The sequence below is a fragment of the Dromiciops gliroides genome, chromosome 6 (genome assembly GCF_019393635.1).
Source record: "Dromiciops gliroides isolate mDroGli1 chromosome 6, mDroGli1.pri, whole genome shotgun sequence".
Lineage (NCBI taxonomy): Eukaryota > Metazoa > Chordata > Mammalia > Microbiotheria > Microbiotheriidae > Dromiciops > Dromiciops gliroides.
Window position 1 is genome coordinate 230590830 of NC_057866.1, and position 18059 is coordinate 230608888.

An 18059-nucleotide genomic window follows, 5' to 3' on the forward strand; every position below is an offset into this window, starting at 1 on the left:
TAATTTCAGAGTATCTGACGGTGTTCTCTCAGATGATTGCATTCCATGACCCGGAGCTGAGTAACCATCTCAACGAGATTGGCTTTATACCAGATGTAAGTATTAGGAGATTTTTCTAAATGGTGGTTAATGGAGCTTGGGAAGGAAAAGCAGAGGAGGAGAATCAATGGAGTGTTTTTAAAAATCCTGTTCGTGGAGTGGGAGGTTCGCATCTGAACAAGTCCATTGTTAATAATGAAAGTCTTCTGTCAGGGAGTTCATGGGAGGAGGTTCCTTTTTGTTATTATCATTATCACTATTATAAATTCTGACATGAAAAGAAAAGGCCTTCTGTTTTCCTTGGCATGACTTTTCCTTATGAAAAGTCTCACAACAAGTCAATTAAAGTATTTGTAGAGCACTAAGATGTACTTTGTAAAATTTGTGTTTGGTTCTTGGGCCATAAGGAGGCACTTTTAGAATTACAGAGTGTCAGGACTAGACAGGGCCTTAGAGGCTGGCCAGTTCACCCCACTCATTTCCTCATGAAAACACTACAGCCCTCATGGCAAAGTGTTCAAGGTTGATGACCTAATTATCGGCACATCTGGGATGAGATCTGTTGCCATTTTCCAGATTCTTTCCAAAACACCATTAATGCAAGCATGTTTGTGATACAGAAATATACCATACAGAAGATAGAGAGGAGACCAGGAAATGACTGCTGAACAATAACTGCGCCCTCAAAGCTTTTATGGAATCCCAGGTCTAGAATGGGAAGGAGCCTCCAAGGCCTTCCAGCCCCAACCCCTCATTTTCTTGATGAGAAACTTAGGCCCAGTTAGTTCAAGTAGCAGGGACAAGATTGAAACTCAGGTCCTCTGCCTCTCATTGTCAGATTAGTTATGAACGTGCTCGAAACATCTAACATATTATGTTTTCCCATCACAAACCATTTAACTTATTTATCCACTTTAGAATAGGTTGACTCAGGACTTTAAAACTGCCTGGCATAAAGATAGCATATAAATTTATATTAGAACAATATTTATGTTAGAATATCTCTAGAAAATGTGCCCTTAACATTTTTGTATATCATGTACCCCTTTGGAAGTCTGGTGGACTCAGAATGTTTTTAAATACATAAAATAAGATACACAGGATTATAAAGGAAACAAATTATATTGAAATACAGTTATTAAAATATTATAGATCCAAGATTAAGACCGCCTACTCTACAGCTTCTTTTAGTACACTATACCACCACTAAAAAGTCCCTTTTGTTGCTTTTGATATTTCATTTGCTTTTTCATGAAAATGGAAATGTTGAATATCTTAGAAAAAGAACAGTAAAAGTCTGAAGTAATCATGATGAAACTATTGTTTATCATGTTTTTTCTGCCTATGGATTCTAATCAATCAGTCAAAAAAGTTCTAGGATAAATATATTCGAAGCTTACTCCTTTAAGTGACAAATCTCTGTCTTTTTGCATTTTTTTATGGAAATCTTTCCGTGCTTCAGATACAATATAATTCTTAGGTTCTAAGAAAATATTTGTTGATTGACTACTAGATTAGAGTCTGCCTCCAGGGAGAGCATGAACAGTTCTTTTGAAATGATTGCTTCAGATTGTTCCCTATAATATTGGGGATGGGGAGAAGAGGGAAATTCTGCTAAACACTTCTGTACTTTTTTAAACAACAGCTAATGAATGTAATTGAATCTTTTCTTGATGAGTTATGACTGTCATTACAAACATCAGTTATTATACTGTATATTCTTTAGGATTATTGAAGTTCACGAGGACTTTTTCTCCTTGTATTAAATGGCCCTAGACTCCTGTGTAATTTTGGTCATTCTCTGCTTCTTAGTATCCTCATCTTACCATCGTGTGTCCTTTCATTTCTATCATTGTGTCTTTGCTTTTGGTAATTTGCTTTATTTTTGTAGTAATAATCTAGTTATTTAGCACTTTTTGATTAAGATGGAGAACAAATATTATTGTCACCATTTTTTTTTTTTAGTGAGGCAATTGGGGTTAAGTGACTTGCCCAGGGTCACACAGCTAGTAAGTGTTAAGTGTCTGAGGCCGGATTTGAACTCAGGTACTCCTGATTCCAAGGCCAGTGCTCTATCCACTGCGCCATCTAGCTGCCCCAGATGGACTAGTTGATTTTTTATTTGTTTTTGTTTTCTGTTATTTGCATGGCAATGGGGGTTAAGTGACTTGCCCAGGGTCACACAGCTAGTAAGTGTCAGGTGTCTGAGGCCAGATTTGAACTCAGGTCTTCCTGAATCCAGGGCCAGTGCTTTATCCACTGCACCACCTAGCTGCCCCACCATTTTTTAACTGAAGAAACTGAGGCATAGTTTCTGTGAGAAGAGTGACTTGTCCAAGACCATATATCCATTGTCAGAGCCGTGATTTAAACCCACAAGTCAGACTTTGTTAGAGCTATTTCAAACTCCTCGTTTTATTTTTAATTGATGAATATGTTTCATAACATCTTATATCTTGATTTATGTCCTCCAAAATGAATAATCCCTTGTAACAAATACGTTTAAGCAAAACTGACCCACAAAGAAAAAAGTTGGATAGTTTATGCAACATTCCACTTTCATTTATAGCCTTCTTATAGTCCTTCCAAGATTATTCTCACCTTTGATCACATTTACCATTTTGAAGGTAATAAGGTAAATCCTCAGAGTTGTGAGCCATGTTTCACTTATGAATGATTTGGAATGTTGTTTATATGATTTCTAGCCATTTGTATTTCTTCTTCTAAAAATTTGTAATCATTTTTTTGACCACTGATCTACTGGAGAATGGCTCCTGGTCTTGTTGGCGTCCTTTTCACTTTGCAGGCAGTGTACAGTAGTGGATAGAGAGTTGGATTTAGATTCAGGAAGACCTAGCTACTTATCTTTCCTCAGAAAGTTACTAGCTTTGTGACCATGGACAAATTACCTCACCTCTCTGTGTTTCATTTTCCTCATCTGTAAAATGAGAGTCTTGGATATGATGGCTTCAAATGTCTCTTCTAGCTCTAAGTCTAGACTCCAATGATTACTGGTCTGGAGCTGCATTGATTTTGTTTGTGCAAATACTTTTAATACATTTTATATAATTAAACATATATATTTTTCCTTTTATGATTAATTTTATACCTTACTTGGTTAAGAATCCTCACTCTTGCCTCAGATCTGAAAGGTACTTCTTTCTATAATCTTTTTGCAAATACCAGTGTTAAAGACCTGCATAGAGCCTTGAGAAATTAAGTGACATGCCTAGTGCTTTATGTGTCTATGTATAACATACATAGATATACATATTAAGGTCATGTATACTTCATGTGGCAAATGCTGTTCTAATGCATTCTGGGTCACATATCTAGCCAGAGGGAGGACTAGACTCTCTGCAATCCTCATGACCTCTAAGACCTCTCTACAATAAAAATTATTCTTAAACTATAAAGAATTTCAAGTGTTTCCACATTAGGAAACTTGACAAGGTAACAGACCAATGTACCAACAACCTGACAAAGTTAATCCCTAATGTCCTCATCAAGTGGCCCCCCACACACACCAGTCACCAGATTGGCAGGGCAGCACAGCCAACCCACTGGCTATTCCTCCTCCCTTCCTACTTTGCATCAGGGAAACCAAAAGACAGAAGCTGTTCTTGGTAGGACTGGTGTGACAGTATTCTGTGTTGCAGCAGTATTCAGACAATGAACTAAGGAATAGGGTCAAGATGCCAGAATATGTATGAATCCACCAGGCCTCATGCAGAAGGAACTGGGAGCAATATGATGCCTAGTTCTCTGCCCCCAGAAATCACTTGGAAAAGAGGAGGCTGAGTCATCTTTGAGGCTCAGTTCTTGGGGAAACTACCATCTAAATGAAAAGACTTAGAAAGTGAGAAGTCAGACAATATAAGGAAAAAAGACTGAAATTGCCAAAGACCTCAGGAAGAAGAAAATTCAGTCAAAGGCCTAGAGTACAAGAAGATAAATCAATAAGGTAGATGGTCTACAAATCCTCTATCCAAGTTGAGAAATCTGTGAACAAATATTATAAGACAGGAAAACAATCAACATCCAGTGACACAGAAGAACCTCTGGATTCTTAAGAGAACATGGACCTACAGTGGGGTATTCCTGAGTGGTTTAAAAGAGAAATAAGAGATGGAGGAAAGGCAGTAACCTCTCAGAGCTTCTGACACAATCACTCAAAAAAACTCCGAATAATGCCATAAAACAATTCCTGGAGCAGCAGAACCCACAAAAGGACAGGCTGAGATCATTTTCCAACCAAAGACAGGTTAGAAGGTTGGCAGGAGGGGTCTGCTGTGCCAGGGTGGGAGTGGAGCCCAATCCCGCGGTCGCACCAACATAGATCCAGCCCCAGACTCCCTGCCCAGACCCAGGCCGGCTTCCCAGACCCAGAACGTACCAAGAGAGATCTAGCCCCAGGCTTGCTGTGCCAGAGAAATTTACCCCCAGAGCCTCTGAATCAGCTGCAGCAACTGCGTCTTCTGGAACTAAGCTCACAGTCTGGTAAGACAGTCGAATTGTTGACAGGGGGGGGGGGGGGAATTACAGGGGTCTCTGCAAGAGCTGAGTCAAGATTTGGTTGACCAGTACCCCAGCTGAGAACCAGGAAGCAATCTTGAGGGGGGTCCCAGGTGGGTTAGGGGCACAGGGTCATTCAAGCTGTAAACCACAGCAAACAAAATTTTGTTGTCTGGTTGAATAGCAAGTAGGCTTGGGATTATTTACAGACCAGAGCACAGGCCAGTGAATGAAGAATTTGGCCCTCCTTAAATTGTACCACCTTAGACCCCCTGAAGCTTGGGACAGTACATCTTGGAAGCAGTGCCTCACTTTAAGAAGGAGTTAATAGTCAAGAAATAGGTGGGCAAAATGAGCAGACAGAGAAAGATGCAGACCATAGAAAGTTTCTTTAGTGACAAGGAAGATCGAGCACCCTCAAAAGAGGATAGCAACATCAGGGCTCCTGCATCCAAGAAAAATATGAATTGGTCTCAGGCCATAGAAGTTCTCAAAAAGGACTGTGAAGATAAAGTAAGAGAGGTAAAGGAAAAAATGGGAGTGATGCCAGAAACTCATGAAAACAAAAAGTCAACAGCTTGAGCAGCCAAATGAAAAGCTTTCTGAAGAAAATAATTGCCTAAGAATTAGGATTGAACAAAAGCAAGCTAGTGACTTTATGAGAAACCAAGACACAATAAAGCAAATCAAATGAATAAAAAAAAATAGAGGGCATTGTGAAATATCTTTTTGGAAAAATAGCTGACCTGGAAAATAGATCCAGGAGAGATCATTTGAAAATTATTGAACTACCTGAAAACCATGATCAAAAAAAGAGCTTAGACAGCATCTTCCAACAGATTGTCACAGAAAATTGCCCTGATATTCTAGAAGCAGAAGGTAAAATAGAAATTGAACAAATTCACTGATCACCTCCTAAAAGAGATCCCAAAATGAAAACTTCCAGGAATATTATAGCCAAATTCCAGAGCTCCCAGGTCAAGGATAAAATATTGCAAGCAGCCAGAAAGAAACAATTCAAGTACTGTGGAGCTATAGGGCAAGGGGAGAGTTAGAATGGGGTGAAATCTCATATGAAAGAAGCTGGAAAGGGTTTATGGAGTGAGGTGGAGGAGGGGGAGAGATGGGGTAGGAATGGGGCAGTGAATGAGCCTTACACTCATCAGAATTGGCTCCAAGACCTTAATCTCATCAGAGCAGGCTCAAGGAGGGAATAACATACACACTCAATTGGGTGGAGTCATCTATCTAATAACCCTGCAGGAAAGTAGGAGGGGAAGAAGATAAGGAGGGAGGGGTAAATGAAGGTAGGGCCGAGTGGGGGAGGGTGCAGTCAGAAGCAAAACACTTTTGAGGAGGGATAGGGTGAATGAAGTAAATATCATGGGGAAGGAATAGGATGTAGGGAAATAGTTAACAATAGTAACTGAAAAAATTTTTGAAGCAGAGACAAGAGTAATGTGAGATGAGGATTGGATGAAGATGAGGATTGACTAATGATGATGAGGAGGATGGGTGGATGATTGTAGATCGATGATGATGATGACAATACATACTGGGCTATCGTGAAGAAAATTCTTTGTCAGGTATAAGGTACTATATAAATATTATCTATTAGTGTTGTTGCAATAATCAAACTCATGGGTTTGTTATAAGGAAATCTCTCTTCAAAGTACTATATAAATGTAGTTTACTATTTAAAAAAATGATGAGCAGGATGCTATCAGAAAAACCTGAAAAGACCTACATGAACTAGTGCAAAGTGAAATGTACAGTATACAAAAAAATAGCAATATTGTAAGATGATCTGCTGGGAAGGATGTGATTATTTTCAACAATGCAATAATCTAAGATAACTGAAAGTCTTATGAAAAATGCAGTCTGTCTACAGAGAGAGATCTGATGGGATCTGAATACAGATTGAAGCATAATTTTTTTTGTTAATTCTTTTATCTGCAGTTTTGTTTTTGTCATTTCTTGCACAACCTGGCTAATGTGGAAATGTTTTGCATGATTGCTCATGTATAGCTTATATATATATATATATATATATATATATATATATATATATATATATGCTTGAGTTATATATATATATATATATATATATACATATATATATATGCTTGAGTTCTTGGGGAGGGGGAGAGGAAGATAATTTGTAATTCAAAGTTTTAAAAAATTGATGTCAAAATTCTTATTTTACATGTAATTTGTGAAAATAAAAATTCTAAATATTGAAAACAAAAAAGAGAAATAAGAATTTTGAAGAAAGAATTTAAACCCTGCAGAGTAGATATAATTGTTACAAAAGAAAAACTTAAATCCACAGTGGCAGACATTACCAAAGAAGCAAAAAATAGAATGATGAATTGGGAATGTAAATACACAGAAGTGAAGGACAGTCTGGAAGAAGAGAAGCAAAAAAGCAATAATGTTCAAACAAAACCTCATCTCCATCCAAGTAAAACATTGATCTAAAAGATAGTATTGTAGAGACAACTTAAGGATCATAGCTCCCCTAGAATAACATGACAGAATAATACAATAAAACTCCCCAGAACTTCTGAACCAAACAACGACAACAAAAAAGTGCCAATTGAAATAATACAAAATCACCTCCAGAAAAAAAGCTGATTTTGCTAATTTTTTTTTAATTTATTAAAAATTTTTTTTGATTTTGCAAATTTTAAGACCCATAAATTCTGTAAGCAACCACGTGAAAAATCTTAACATATAAAGGAAGGAAATTTTAATAAAATGAGACTATTCTGCACCCACCAGAAACCACAAGAAAGAATAAAGTGTTTAGAAGAGCAAAGTAGTTTAAGATGCACCCTGACCCAACAGCCAGCAAACTGAACCCATCTTTTAAAGGAAAAGATGGACATTCAGTAAAAAAGAGGATTTTGAAGCATTCCCCTACAAACAAAACTAGACAGGAATAAATCATTTGCTTTGCAGTCATCCTAAATAATAGAAATATAAGAAAAGTAAACAAATACAGCAACCAAGGAAGGCATGGATAATGAAAGAAATAGCTCCAAGGGGAAAAAAAAAACTAAAAAGGGAAAGACACCTATGGAGTTAATAGTAACAAAAACAAAATCACAAAAGAGAAATCATTGAGATTTCTTTTTAAAAATACACAGGGAGGGGCAGCTAGATGGCGCAGTGGTTAAAGCACTGGCCCTGGATTCAGGAGTACCTGAGTTCAAATCCAGCCTCAGACACTTAACACTTACTAGCTGTGTGACCCTGGGCAAGTCACTTAACCCCCATTGCCCCGCAAAAACAAAAAAAATACACAGGGAAATAGTTAAAAACAGAAGTCAAATAGAAGTGATGGTGGAGGACTTGATTGAAACATTGTCAACAAACTACAGATACCCTGCCTACACAGTAAACAGTGTTTTTTGCAGTTTTAAACTGCAGCATGTGAGGACACATTAAAAGGGAGAGGAAGAGAAGAAAATAGAGGGGAATATGTGTTGTATCCCTATTAAGTCAGTGGTTAACAGTGAAGGGAAAATAATGCATAGTTTCTCAATGCAAAGAGAGACAGGAGAAACTCGGGTGAGAAGACAAAAGGGAAAGACTGAAACAGGAGGGAAGAAAGTGAGAAATCTTGTTTCACTGGTAGGAGTGTTCCCTCCCCACTTTCTCCCCAGAACTGTTCCATGGAAGAAGATAGACATTTTATTTTATTTTATTTTATTTTATTTTATTTTATTTTATTTTATTTTATTTATTTATTTTTTTTTAATTTTATTTTTTTAGTGAGGCAATTGGGGTTAAGTAACTTACCCAAAGTCACACAGCTAGTAAGTGTTAAGTGTCTGAGGTCAAATTTGAACTCAGGTCCTCCTGACTTCAGAGCCAGTGTTCTATCCACTGCGCCACCTAGCTGCCCCAAAATACACATTTTATAATGAGCCATGTGGACCTTATAAGCATATGTTAGGTGCTTAGACAAACTAATCATCTTGCCTCAGAAGAAGGAAAATCAGTTTTGGGGGCAGTTGGCACCCAAAAGAATAGGAGGGCATTGACCTACAAAGGAGATTTCAAGCTAGTTTGGAAATAATAATGATGGGGAAGACAAATACTAATGAACTGCATAATCAGGAGCATAAGAAAATTTCAGTCCTCTCTGTCACTTGCAAGAATTTGTATTTTTTAAGTGAGGCATAAAAGAAAAATGAGGCCAGGGTACAAGATCCAAAAGATGGTATCATTAGAAACTATTTAAAAGAGGAAACACAAAATTTTTACCTTAAAAGCTTTAATTCCATGTGGAATACAGCTTCTAAAGAAGGAATAAATAAAATTAAAGCCCATGAATCAACAAGTAAAAGTCTAGAATAGACAGAAAGGAAACAAAAATTGCTGTTGTTCATCCTTTGTTTTCGAGGAGGACCAATGACATCAGGATGGTGATTTCTTGATTTGTGAGTTCATTGGAGGCAAGGCTGTACAAAGTCACCAGCCTCAGTTTCTTCCATAGACATCTGGGTCCAGTGGCAAGATATAGATCAGGAAGACTGGAGATGGCCCAGGATGCAGTGGGAGATCTTGGCCCTTTTAAGCTAAGGTCTTTCCCAGGTCTCAGTTTGTCTGAGACACCCCCCCCCCCATTCAGTAAATTAATGCTAGGAAAGAATAGACAAAAAGTTGCCTAGTTTGCCATCCTGATAGAATCTGGGAACAAAAATATTGAAGAAAACAAGGGAAAGAAATATTTATAGAAAAAGGCACAGAAAATCAAACAAAAAACTCTTCTAGTAAACAAAATGAGCTTAAAGGGCAGATTTTGCCTGACTACTTAACTGAGAGAGCAAAAAAGAAGGAATGAATTACAAAACTAGTTATAAGAAAGAAAAATGAATTAATAAGTAAAGAAAAACTCCGAAACTAGTGAATGACTAGAGAAGAAGGTAAGGTCAGGGCCAGTGGAAATAGGTTGCTTGAAAGTAGGTTAATGTAAAATAAATGAAAAGACTAAATGAGAGGGAGGAGTGGGAGGATACTAATTTGGAAGAAAAAAACTTACAAAATTAGAGCCAAATGAAGGAAAATAGAAGCCTTACTTTCTATATTTTAATGTAAATGGATTAAACAATCCAGTAAAATAAAAAAAAGTGTTAAGAAAATAAAACTCCACAATCTGTTATGTATAAAAAACACACAATAAAAATGAGGGGCCAGAAAGTGCTTTTTGTTGTTCAGTTGTGTCTAACTCTTTGTGACCCCATTTGGAATTTTCTTGGCAAAGAAAATTTTTTTTTTTTTTTGCCATTTTCTTTTCCAGCTCATTTTACAGATGAGGAACTGAGGCAAAGAGGGTTAAGTGACTTGTTCAGGGTTACACAGCTAGTAAGTGTCTGAGGCCGAATTTTAACCGGGAAGGTGAGTCTTCCTCACCCCACGCCTAGCACTGTGCCACCTAGCTGCTCCTAGAAAACGCTAGTCTGAGATTAATATCTGAAAAATTGCTCTCCATTTCTCCCAGCAGGTCTTGTTGATAGAGTTCTCTTAGTCATTTGTGTTTGTGATTTTCTTAAGCCCCGGACTACTAAATTTGATTGCTTCTGGTTCTTGGTTGTTTAGTCAGTTTTTTAGATGTATTTTCTTCTATCTTAGCCAGCACCTAATATTTTTAATACTTACTTTTTATAATCTACACTTACTTTCTATAATTCTATAATCTAAATTTACTTTACATAATCTATAATCTGGGATCTAGTATTTCCCTTCATTCCTGCTGTTTTTTTAAACTTTTCCTTTATATTCTAAACCTTCTCTTCTTCCACTCTTTTGGCTATTCCTTTGTAAAGTAAAACTCTTGGTAATTTGGGTGGACCACTAAACTTGTAAATTATATTGTGTATTATTGTCATCTTAGTGCAACCTAAAAATGAATTTTGAGTCTATACAATTATCTTCCTTTTTCTGTAAAGAGTACTTTGTAGTTGTTTATATATGTCCTTTGTATGCCATGACTGAATAACAACCAAATATTTTAGGCATCTTAAATTTTTCTTAATGGAACTTCTTTATCTCTTTCTCCTGGATTTGGTTAGTTAATGTACAAAGAGTTTGATTTTGTGGGTTTATTTTATGTTCTGGTACTTTATTGAAGTTAATAATTGTTCCAATATTTTTATAGTCACTGAGGTTCTTTCGGTAAGCCATCATATTGTTTTCAGATAGAAGTAGTTTTGCCTCCTCCTTGCCTCTTCTTATTCCCTCAATTTATTTTTCACAACGTATTGCTATAGTTTGCCATCTTATTTTACACTCATTGTTTGCTAAAGATCTTTGTGTCCTTATCGTTCTACTGTAAAATAACGGGCATGGACTTTGTAATAGCTGTTTGCTATGCAGAAGACTCTTCCCCTTGCTTCTAGATTTATGACTGTGTGCTAGCTAATTTTTTCTAGATATAGCTGTTAGTTTTGAGTAAAGAACAAACATACTAATCAAAATTATCCATTTTTCATTTCATAATATTCTTCATCTCATTTGGTCATAAACTGTTCTCCTTTCCAAAGATCTGAGAGGTAAACTATTCCTTCCTCTCCTAATTTACCTGTGGTATCACCTTTTATTTCTAAATCATGTACCCATTTTGACCTTATTTTAGTATAAGGTATAAGATGTTGATCTATGCCTAATTTCTGCCATACTCTTACAGTTTTCCCAGTAGTTTTTGTCAAATACTGAGTTCCTGTCCCGGAAGCTGGAGTCTTTGGGTTTATCAAACAGTACATTACTAAAGTCATTTACTAGTGTGTCTCCTGTGCCTAACCTATTCCACTGATCCTCAACTCTATTTCTTAGCCAGTACCAGATAGTTTTGATGACTGCTGCTTTATAGTAGAGCTTCAGATATGGTACAGCTAACCCACCTTCCTGTGCATTCTTTTTCATGATTTCCCTTGATATTCTTGACCTTTTGTTTTTCCAGATTAATTTTGTTATTATTTTTTCTAGATCTATAAAATAATTTTAGGTAGTCTGATTGGTATGGCACTGAATAAGTAAATTAAATTAGGTAGAATTGTCATTTTTATTATATTATCTCAACCTATCCATGAGCAATTGATATCTTTCTAATTATTTGGATCTGATTTGATTTTTGTGAAAAGTGTTTGGTAGTTGTGTTTATATTTAAAAATCTAATTTATATATGTGTGTATTATTATTATTATTATCTGTTCAGAATGGGTTGTTTTAAGAATATTTTTGCTCCTCTTCACTGTTCTGCCTTTAAAACTAGTATAAGAAGTGTTCCTTCACTTTTTAACAAGACTGTGTAAGTTTCATCAAGGTGAAGGATAGGCACTTTGTTAATGAGATCCCAACTAGAGTTTCTCGCTTGAGTACTAATCCTATCAAAGTAAGCCCTGATTAATCTTTCATCATTGAAATGCAGGCTCCAACTGCAGGAAAGATCTTGTTTCCTGGCATCTTTCCATTTTCTTTGGGTCACAGAACTCTCAGAATACTGAGCACTTCTGAAGCTTGAATAGTTGGGAATATTGTGAGCTGGTATGATGCTTGGATTAAATATGGCATGGTGGTTATGTGATTTACATATAAATAGAGATGGGAAGGTTGGAGATGGGTGACTTTCATTTTTTGACTCTGTGTTTCTGCTTTTGTGTATACAGTGGGACCCTTTAAAGTGAAAAACGGGCAAGTAAGCTGTCTCATTCTTAGGGAGACTGTATTCATGAATTAATTTGAATAGTATTCATCTTGAAAATTATGGAAATGAAGAAAAAGTTGTCAGTTGGCCATTAAGAAAAATGAGAAGGTGTACTTCCCATCACTTTACATCATTTCCACAAACCTACTATCATAGGGAGTGATGTGTAAGAGATTCCGACAAGACCAGTATTATCTAATAGAACCTGAAAGGACATTCATTATCCAACAGGTCATAGCCATTTTCTTTTTTGTTTGTTTTATTTTTTTCAATTATCAAGCATTTATTTTTTCTCACTTTCACTTCTTTTCCCCTCCAATAGAAAAAGAAAAAAGAAAACAACAAAACCCTTGTAACAAATATGTCAAAAAAGACATGCCCATGTGGCTTATTCCTGTTTCTCTATCACTTCTCAGTCAAGAAGTGAGTAATATTATTTATTATTGATCTTTTGGAATCAAAATTGATCATTATGTTGGTCTGAGTTCTTTCAGAATTGTTTTTAAACTATGTAATTATATAAATTATCCTCTTGGTTCTGTTTGCTTCATTCTATATCATATAATATGGGAGATAGGTTATTTCCTCATAGGGATAAAATGGAGTAAGAAGAACTATCTGACATCAGATGACATATTCTCAGCTCCCAAATAAATCCATCTTCCCAGCTTTCTATGATATCATCTGTTTCATCATTTCTTATATAAATCAATAAAATTAAGCACCTACCATGTGCCCAGGCACTGTGCTAAACCTAGAGGATACACAAAGAAGCAAAAGATAAATTCCACTTCCTTAATTGCTAGGTCTTTCCTACTATAAAAAGAACCCCTTTTGAAAAACTTAGCATTAGAGTCTTATGTATACTACCTGTGTGACCTTTGGCACATCGCTTAAATTCACTTAGTTTCTTCAGAGCTCATTTTCCTGAAAACAATGGGGTTAGTTTGAAAGACATAAGAACTCTAGCACAGTGACCATCCATATCTGTAGCTGACTCATGAAGCATGATACTCACCTGCAGACAGGTGATGGACTGGAAGTACAGATTGAGAAAAACATGTTTAGACATCACAGATGTATGTTGTTTTAGTTAACTGTTCTTATTTGTTCCAAAGAAGGAATTTTTAAATTTAATTTGAAGAAGGGGAGATCAAAGGGGAGAAGAGATGACCAGTGATATAGTGATGCCAAAAAAAGAAAAGAAAGAAAAAAAAGGGCCATTGCATAATTCCCAGAAGAGAACAGAAGGAAATTCAGAGGAGGAAACAGACAAGCCTAACAGCTTTGAATTAACATGTTGAATTTATTTCCTACTTTTAAAAATACAAGAGATATACATAATAGAAATGTGCAGTTTTGTATAGAATCATCTTTTTCTGTTCTTTATTCAAATATTCAAATTTTATATCTATCTAATTCAGATAAAAAATTAATGTGTTCTTGAAAAAAAAGTTGGACTAGATAACTTCTGAGGTCTTTTTCAGCTCTGAATGTGTGAGCCTTTGATCCATAATGTTTTCAGCTCTCAAATTTATACTCATAGAATTGTGAAAGAATTGTTCAGTCCTTTGTGGAGGGTTGCTGACATTTTGTGTTGGGTTGGGAAAAGTGGTGCAGAGTTTGAATGATAGAAAGAACATTTAAATAATGATTTTTATTCCAAGGGGGAAACCACAGACAGGGAGATCCTCAGAGTTTGCCAGGACTTAAGGGAAAATCAAGGGGGAAGACTGAACAAATTTGGGTTCTTTCCTTTGAAAACATCCTTTTAAAGGTTTATGAATTCAGAATCTAATAAACTTACAACACTCCTTTGGTTATATTAATATGGTTTCCCATAATATGTTTATAATACAGACTATAATACTGTTTTGATTATTGCATTCCCAAGTATTTTATGGTGGAGGTATTTTTACAATAACACTAAAATCTTTCATTTAAAAGAATACTTAGATTTTCAACTCACTGGGCTTTTAACAATCTGTCTGTGCTTTGTTTTGTTTTGTTTTGGTTTGGTTTTTTTGCAGGGCAATGGGGGTTAAGTGACTTGCCCAGGGTCACACAGGTAGTAAGTGTCAAGTGTCTGAGGCCGGATTTGTACTCCTAAATCCAGGGCCGGTGCTTTATCCACTGCGCCACCTAGCCGCCCCCTGTCTGTGCTTTGTATAAAGATATCTTTTTCCTCACCACTCTCAGAAAGCACTACTTAGCATATGCTCTATATTTACTCAAAGTGAATTTAGATGGATTTTGTTTAGAATATTGTTTAAGAGTTTTGAAATTCTCCTTGAGATTATCAGAGCTACCCAGGAAAATGTTGCGAATCACTTCCCTAGAGTACCAGCCATCATTAATTGGTATCTTCCAATGCTTTTATTATTAATCTGCAGCTTCCAGACTTTAATTTCAGCATTTTAAATGAAGATATAAAATGAGGTAGGAGATATGTTTAGGTGAAAACAATATTTTCTTTTTCCTTGTTTCTTACCCTCATGGAAACTGTCAGAAAAAAAAAATTATTTAGTTATTTCAATCGAATATAACTGCTGAAGAAATAATGTCTTCTCCTTCCTAATTCATTTTCTGTCACCATTTTTAAACATTAATTAATACATCTTGAGTATCTACTGACACATATGGCATCTGGTACATGACATTTAGATTAATTTTTAATGGAATTTTTCAATATTGTACAGTGTCAGGCTTTTGAAAGACAATCTTAAAAACCTTACAAAAATGTAGACAATAACAATGGTTAGCATCTTTGTAGGACTTTAAAGTTTGCAAAGCACTGTATATGTATATTTATATATATAAATATATATTCAAAGATATTTTGAGAAATGTTCTCCCTCATGATTTCTTTTTCCTGTTTACCTTTTTTATGCTTCTAGTGTCTTATATTTGAAAGTCAAATCTTCTATTTAGCTCAGGTTTTTTCATCAAGAATTCCTGAAAGTCATCTCTTTCATTGAATTCTCATTTTTTTCCCCTGATGGATTATTCTCAATTTTTCTGGGTAGGTGATTCTTGGTTGTAATCCCAGTTCCTTTGCCCTCCAGAATATCATATTACAAGCCCTCCAATCCTTTAATGTAGAAGCTGCTAAATCCTGTGTTATCCTGACCATAGCTCTACAATACTTGAATTATTTCTTTCTGGATGTGTTAAGGGGTAAAATTCTAGCTAGTCTGTCTAAAATAGCCAATGAGTGGTCGCCAATAAATTATAAGCTTTAGCAAGAGTTAGACTTTTAAGCATTTATTAAGGAGAATAAGAATTTGGTAAAGAGAGAGAGAAAGGCCTATATTCCTATCTATTAAAGGGAGAGCACATTTCTAGCTCCGCTCTCCACCAGAGTCCAGAGGAAAGAGGCCCGAGACTCCACGCCAGTCTCTTCCTTCCTCCTCCCACTAGTCCGTGTCACTTCCTGATACCAAAGACAAGACTCCTGGTCTTGCCCTCAAAGACCTTCGCTTCATGGGCAGAACTCTTCTACAGTTAGTATCCAGCAGGTGGCGTTATTCCAATCGTTACAGATGCTTGAAATATTTTCTCCTTGACCTGGAAGCTCTGGAATTTAGCTATAATGTTCCTGGCAGTTTTCATTTTAGGATCTCTTTCAGGAGGTGATCAGTAGATTCTTTCAATTTCTTCTGGTTCTAGAATATGAGGGCAGTTTTCCCTGACGGTTTCTTATAAGGTGATGTCTAGGCTCTTTTTCTGATTATGGCTAGTCCAATAATTTTCAAATTATCTCTCCTTGTTTTTCCAAAGAGATATTTCACAGTCTTCTATTTTTTCATTCTTTTGGTTTTGCTTTATTGTTTCTTGATTTCTCATAAAGTCATTAGCTTCCATTTGCTGAATCCTAATTTTTAAGGAGTTATTTTCTTCAATGAACTTTTGTACCTCCTTTTCCATTTGGCCAATTCATTTTTTCAAGGCATTCTTTTCCTCATTTGCTTTTTGTACTGTTTTTTAAGATGTTATTTTCTTCAGTATTTTTTGTGTCTCCTTTACCAAGCTGTTGGGTTTTTTTCCATGATTTTATAGCATCACTCTCATTGCTCTTTCCATTTTTTCCTCTACCTCTCTTACTTTATTCTCAAAATCCTTTTTGAGTCCTTCTACAGCCTGAGACCAATTCATATTTTTCTTAGAGGCTTTCAATGTAGGAGCTTTGACTTTGTTATCTTCTTCTGAGGGTATGTTTTGATCTTCCTTGTCACCATAAAAACTTTCTATGGTCAGCATTTTTTTCTGTTTGCTCATTTTCCCAGGCTATTTCTTGACTTTTAACTCTTTGTTAAAGTGGGGCACTCCAGAGTAGAGGGCGCATTGTCCCAAGCTTCAGGAGGTTTGTACAGCTTTTTTCAGAGATACTTCTGGGTACTTATAAGTTTTTAGTTCTTCCAAGGTAGTATGATTTAAAGAGAGATGTTTACCACTATCCTGGCCTGTGCTCTGGTCTACAAGCAACCATAGGCCTGCTTTTCTGCCCTGGAACTGTGAACAGAGTCCCATTCCACTGTGGCTACAAGCTTTTGTGTGTTTGTGCTCCTCCCCAACCTGGGACCACCACCTAAGACTGTGACCTGGCTCTGAGTATGGGCAAAACAACAGTGTCCTGCCTCAGTACTAGCAAAGATACCCCTATAATCTCCTTCTCTTTGACCCCCTTACCATCTTTGGGCTGAGTTCCAGAAGCAGTTGCTGCCCCTACTGATTCAGAGGTTCCCAAGGCCTTCTCCTGGTTTTCTGGGGCTACGGCTGGGTCTGCACTGGAGCTGGGTCTGCGCTGGCGCAGCCTGAGGTGGGCTACACTCCACTCTTACCCTAGTAAAACAGACCTTTTCTGCCAACCTTCCAAGTTTTCTTTCATTGGAAAATAATTTCAGTCTATCTTTTTGTGGGTTCTGCTGCTCCAGGAATTGTCTTATGGCATTATTTGAAGGTATTTGGAGGGGTCTTGGGGAGAGCTCAGTCAAGTCACTGCCTCTCCTCCCACCAACATGACTCCACCCCAAGGAATGATCTTTTAATAATAAAACAGTAGCCATTTATTAAAATCATAGAATTGCTGGTTGATGGCCCACATACTCTGTAAATATATATATATATATATTTTTTTTTTAATCAACTGGCCAAACTAGACAGACAAATTAAGAGCTTCTGGGTGACCTCCAATCCCTATACTTGGTTTACTATAGAGGCCCTGGAAGAATCCTGGAGGAACCCACAGAAAATAATCAAAGTGCTCTATCTATTCTGACTTAGGATGTCAGAAGAAAGGGATCATTCCTTTTGGAATGTCCCTGGAGTTGTGTGTGTGTGTGTGTGTGTGTGTGTGTGTGTGTGTGTGTGCTGTATCTCCTTCTGTTTATTTCCTCTACTGGATTCTTTTCTCTTTTGAAATCAAACTATAGTCTAGACCCCCTAGGAGCTGATGAATTTGCCAAGAAAGATGGAATAGAGAGAGAAGAAAAGAGGGATCATACCCACCATTGGTGGAAGTAACATGGATGATAACCCATCAAAGGAGTCTGAGAAGGAGTAATTCCACAGGGAAGGAGAAGAAGCAAGAGAAAATAATGTCGGAACAACTTAGAGAGGAAAATCTATCCAAAAGGAAAGGGTTATTGACAGTGTCAAAGACTCCAAAAGGGTCACAAAGGATTGGGACTGATAAAAGGCCGTTAGATTTAGCCATTAAAATGTCACTGGAGGAAGTAAATTCACAGTTGAGTGATGAGGGTGAAAACCAGACTGAAGAAGGTTTAGAAGA

At 36.6% G+C, this 18059-nt stretch overlaps 1 protein-coding gene across 4 annotated transcripts in view; it reads left to right on the top strand.

Annotated features, from left to right (window-relative positions):
- Positions 1-18059, top strand: part of TBCK (TBC1 domain containing kinase) — a 285598-nt gene that overhangs the window by 137704 nt on the left and 129835 nt on the right. For all 4 annotated transcript variants that reach the window (XM_043971552.1, XM_043971551.1, XM_043971553.1 and 1 more), the window contains one exon: positions 10-95. In XM_043971552.1, the coding sequence (XP_043827487.1) occupies positions 10-95 (86 nt within the window). The remainder of the gene's footprint in view (positions 1-9; positions 96-18059) is intronic.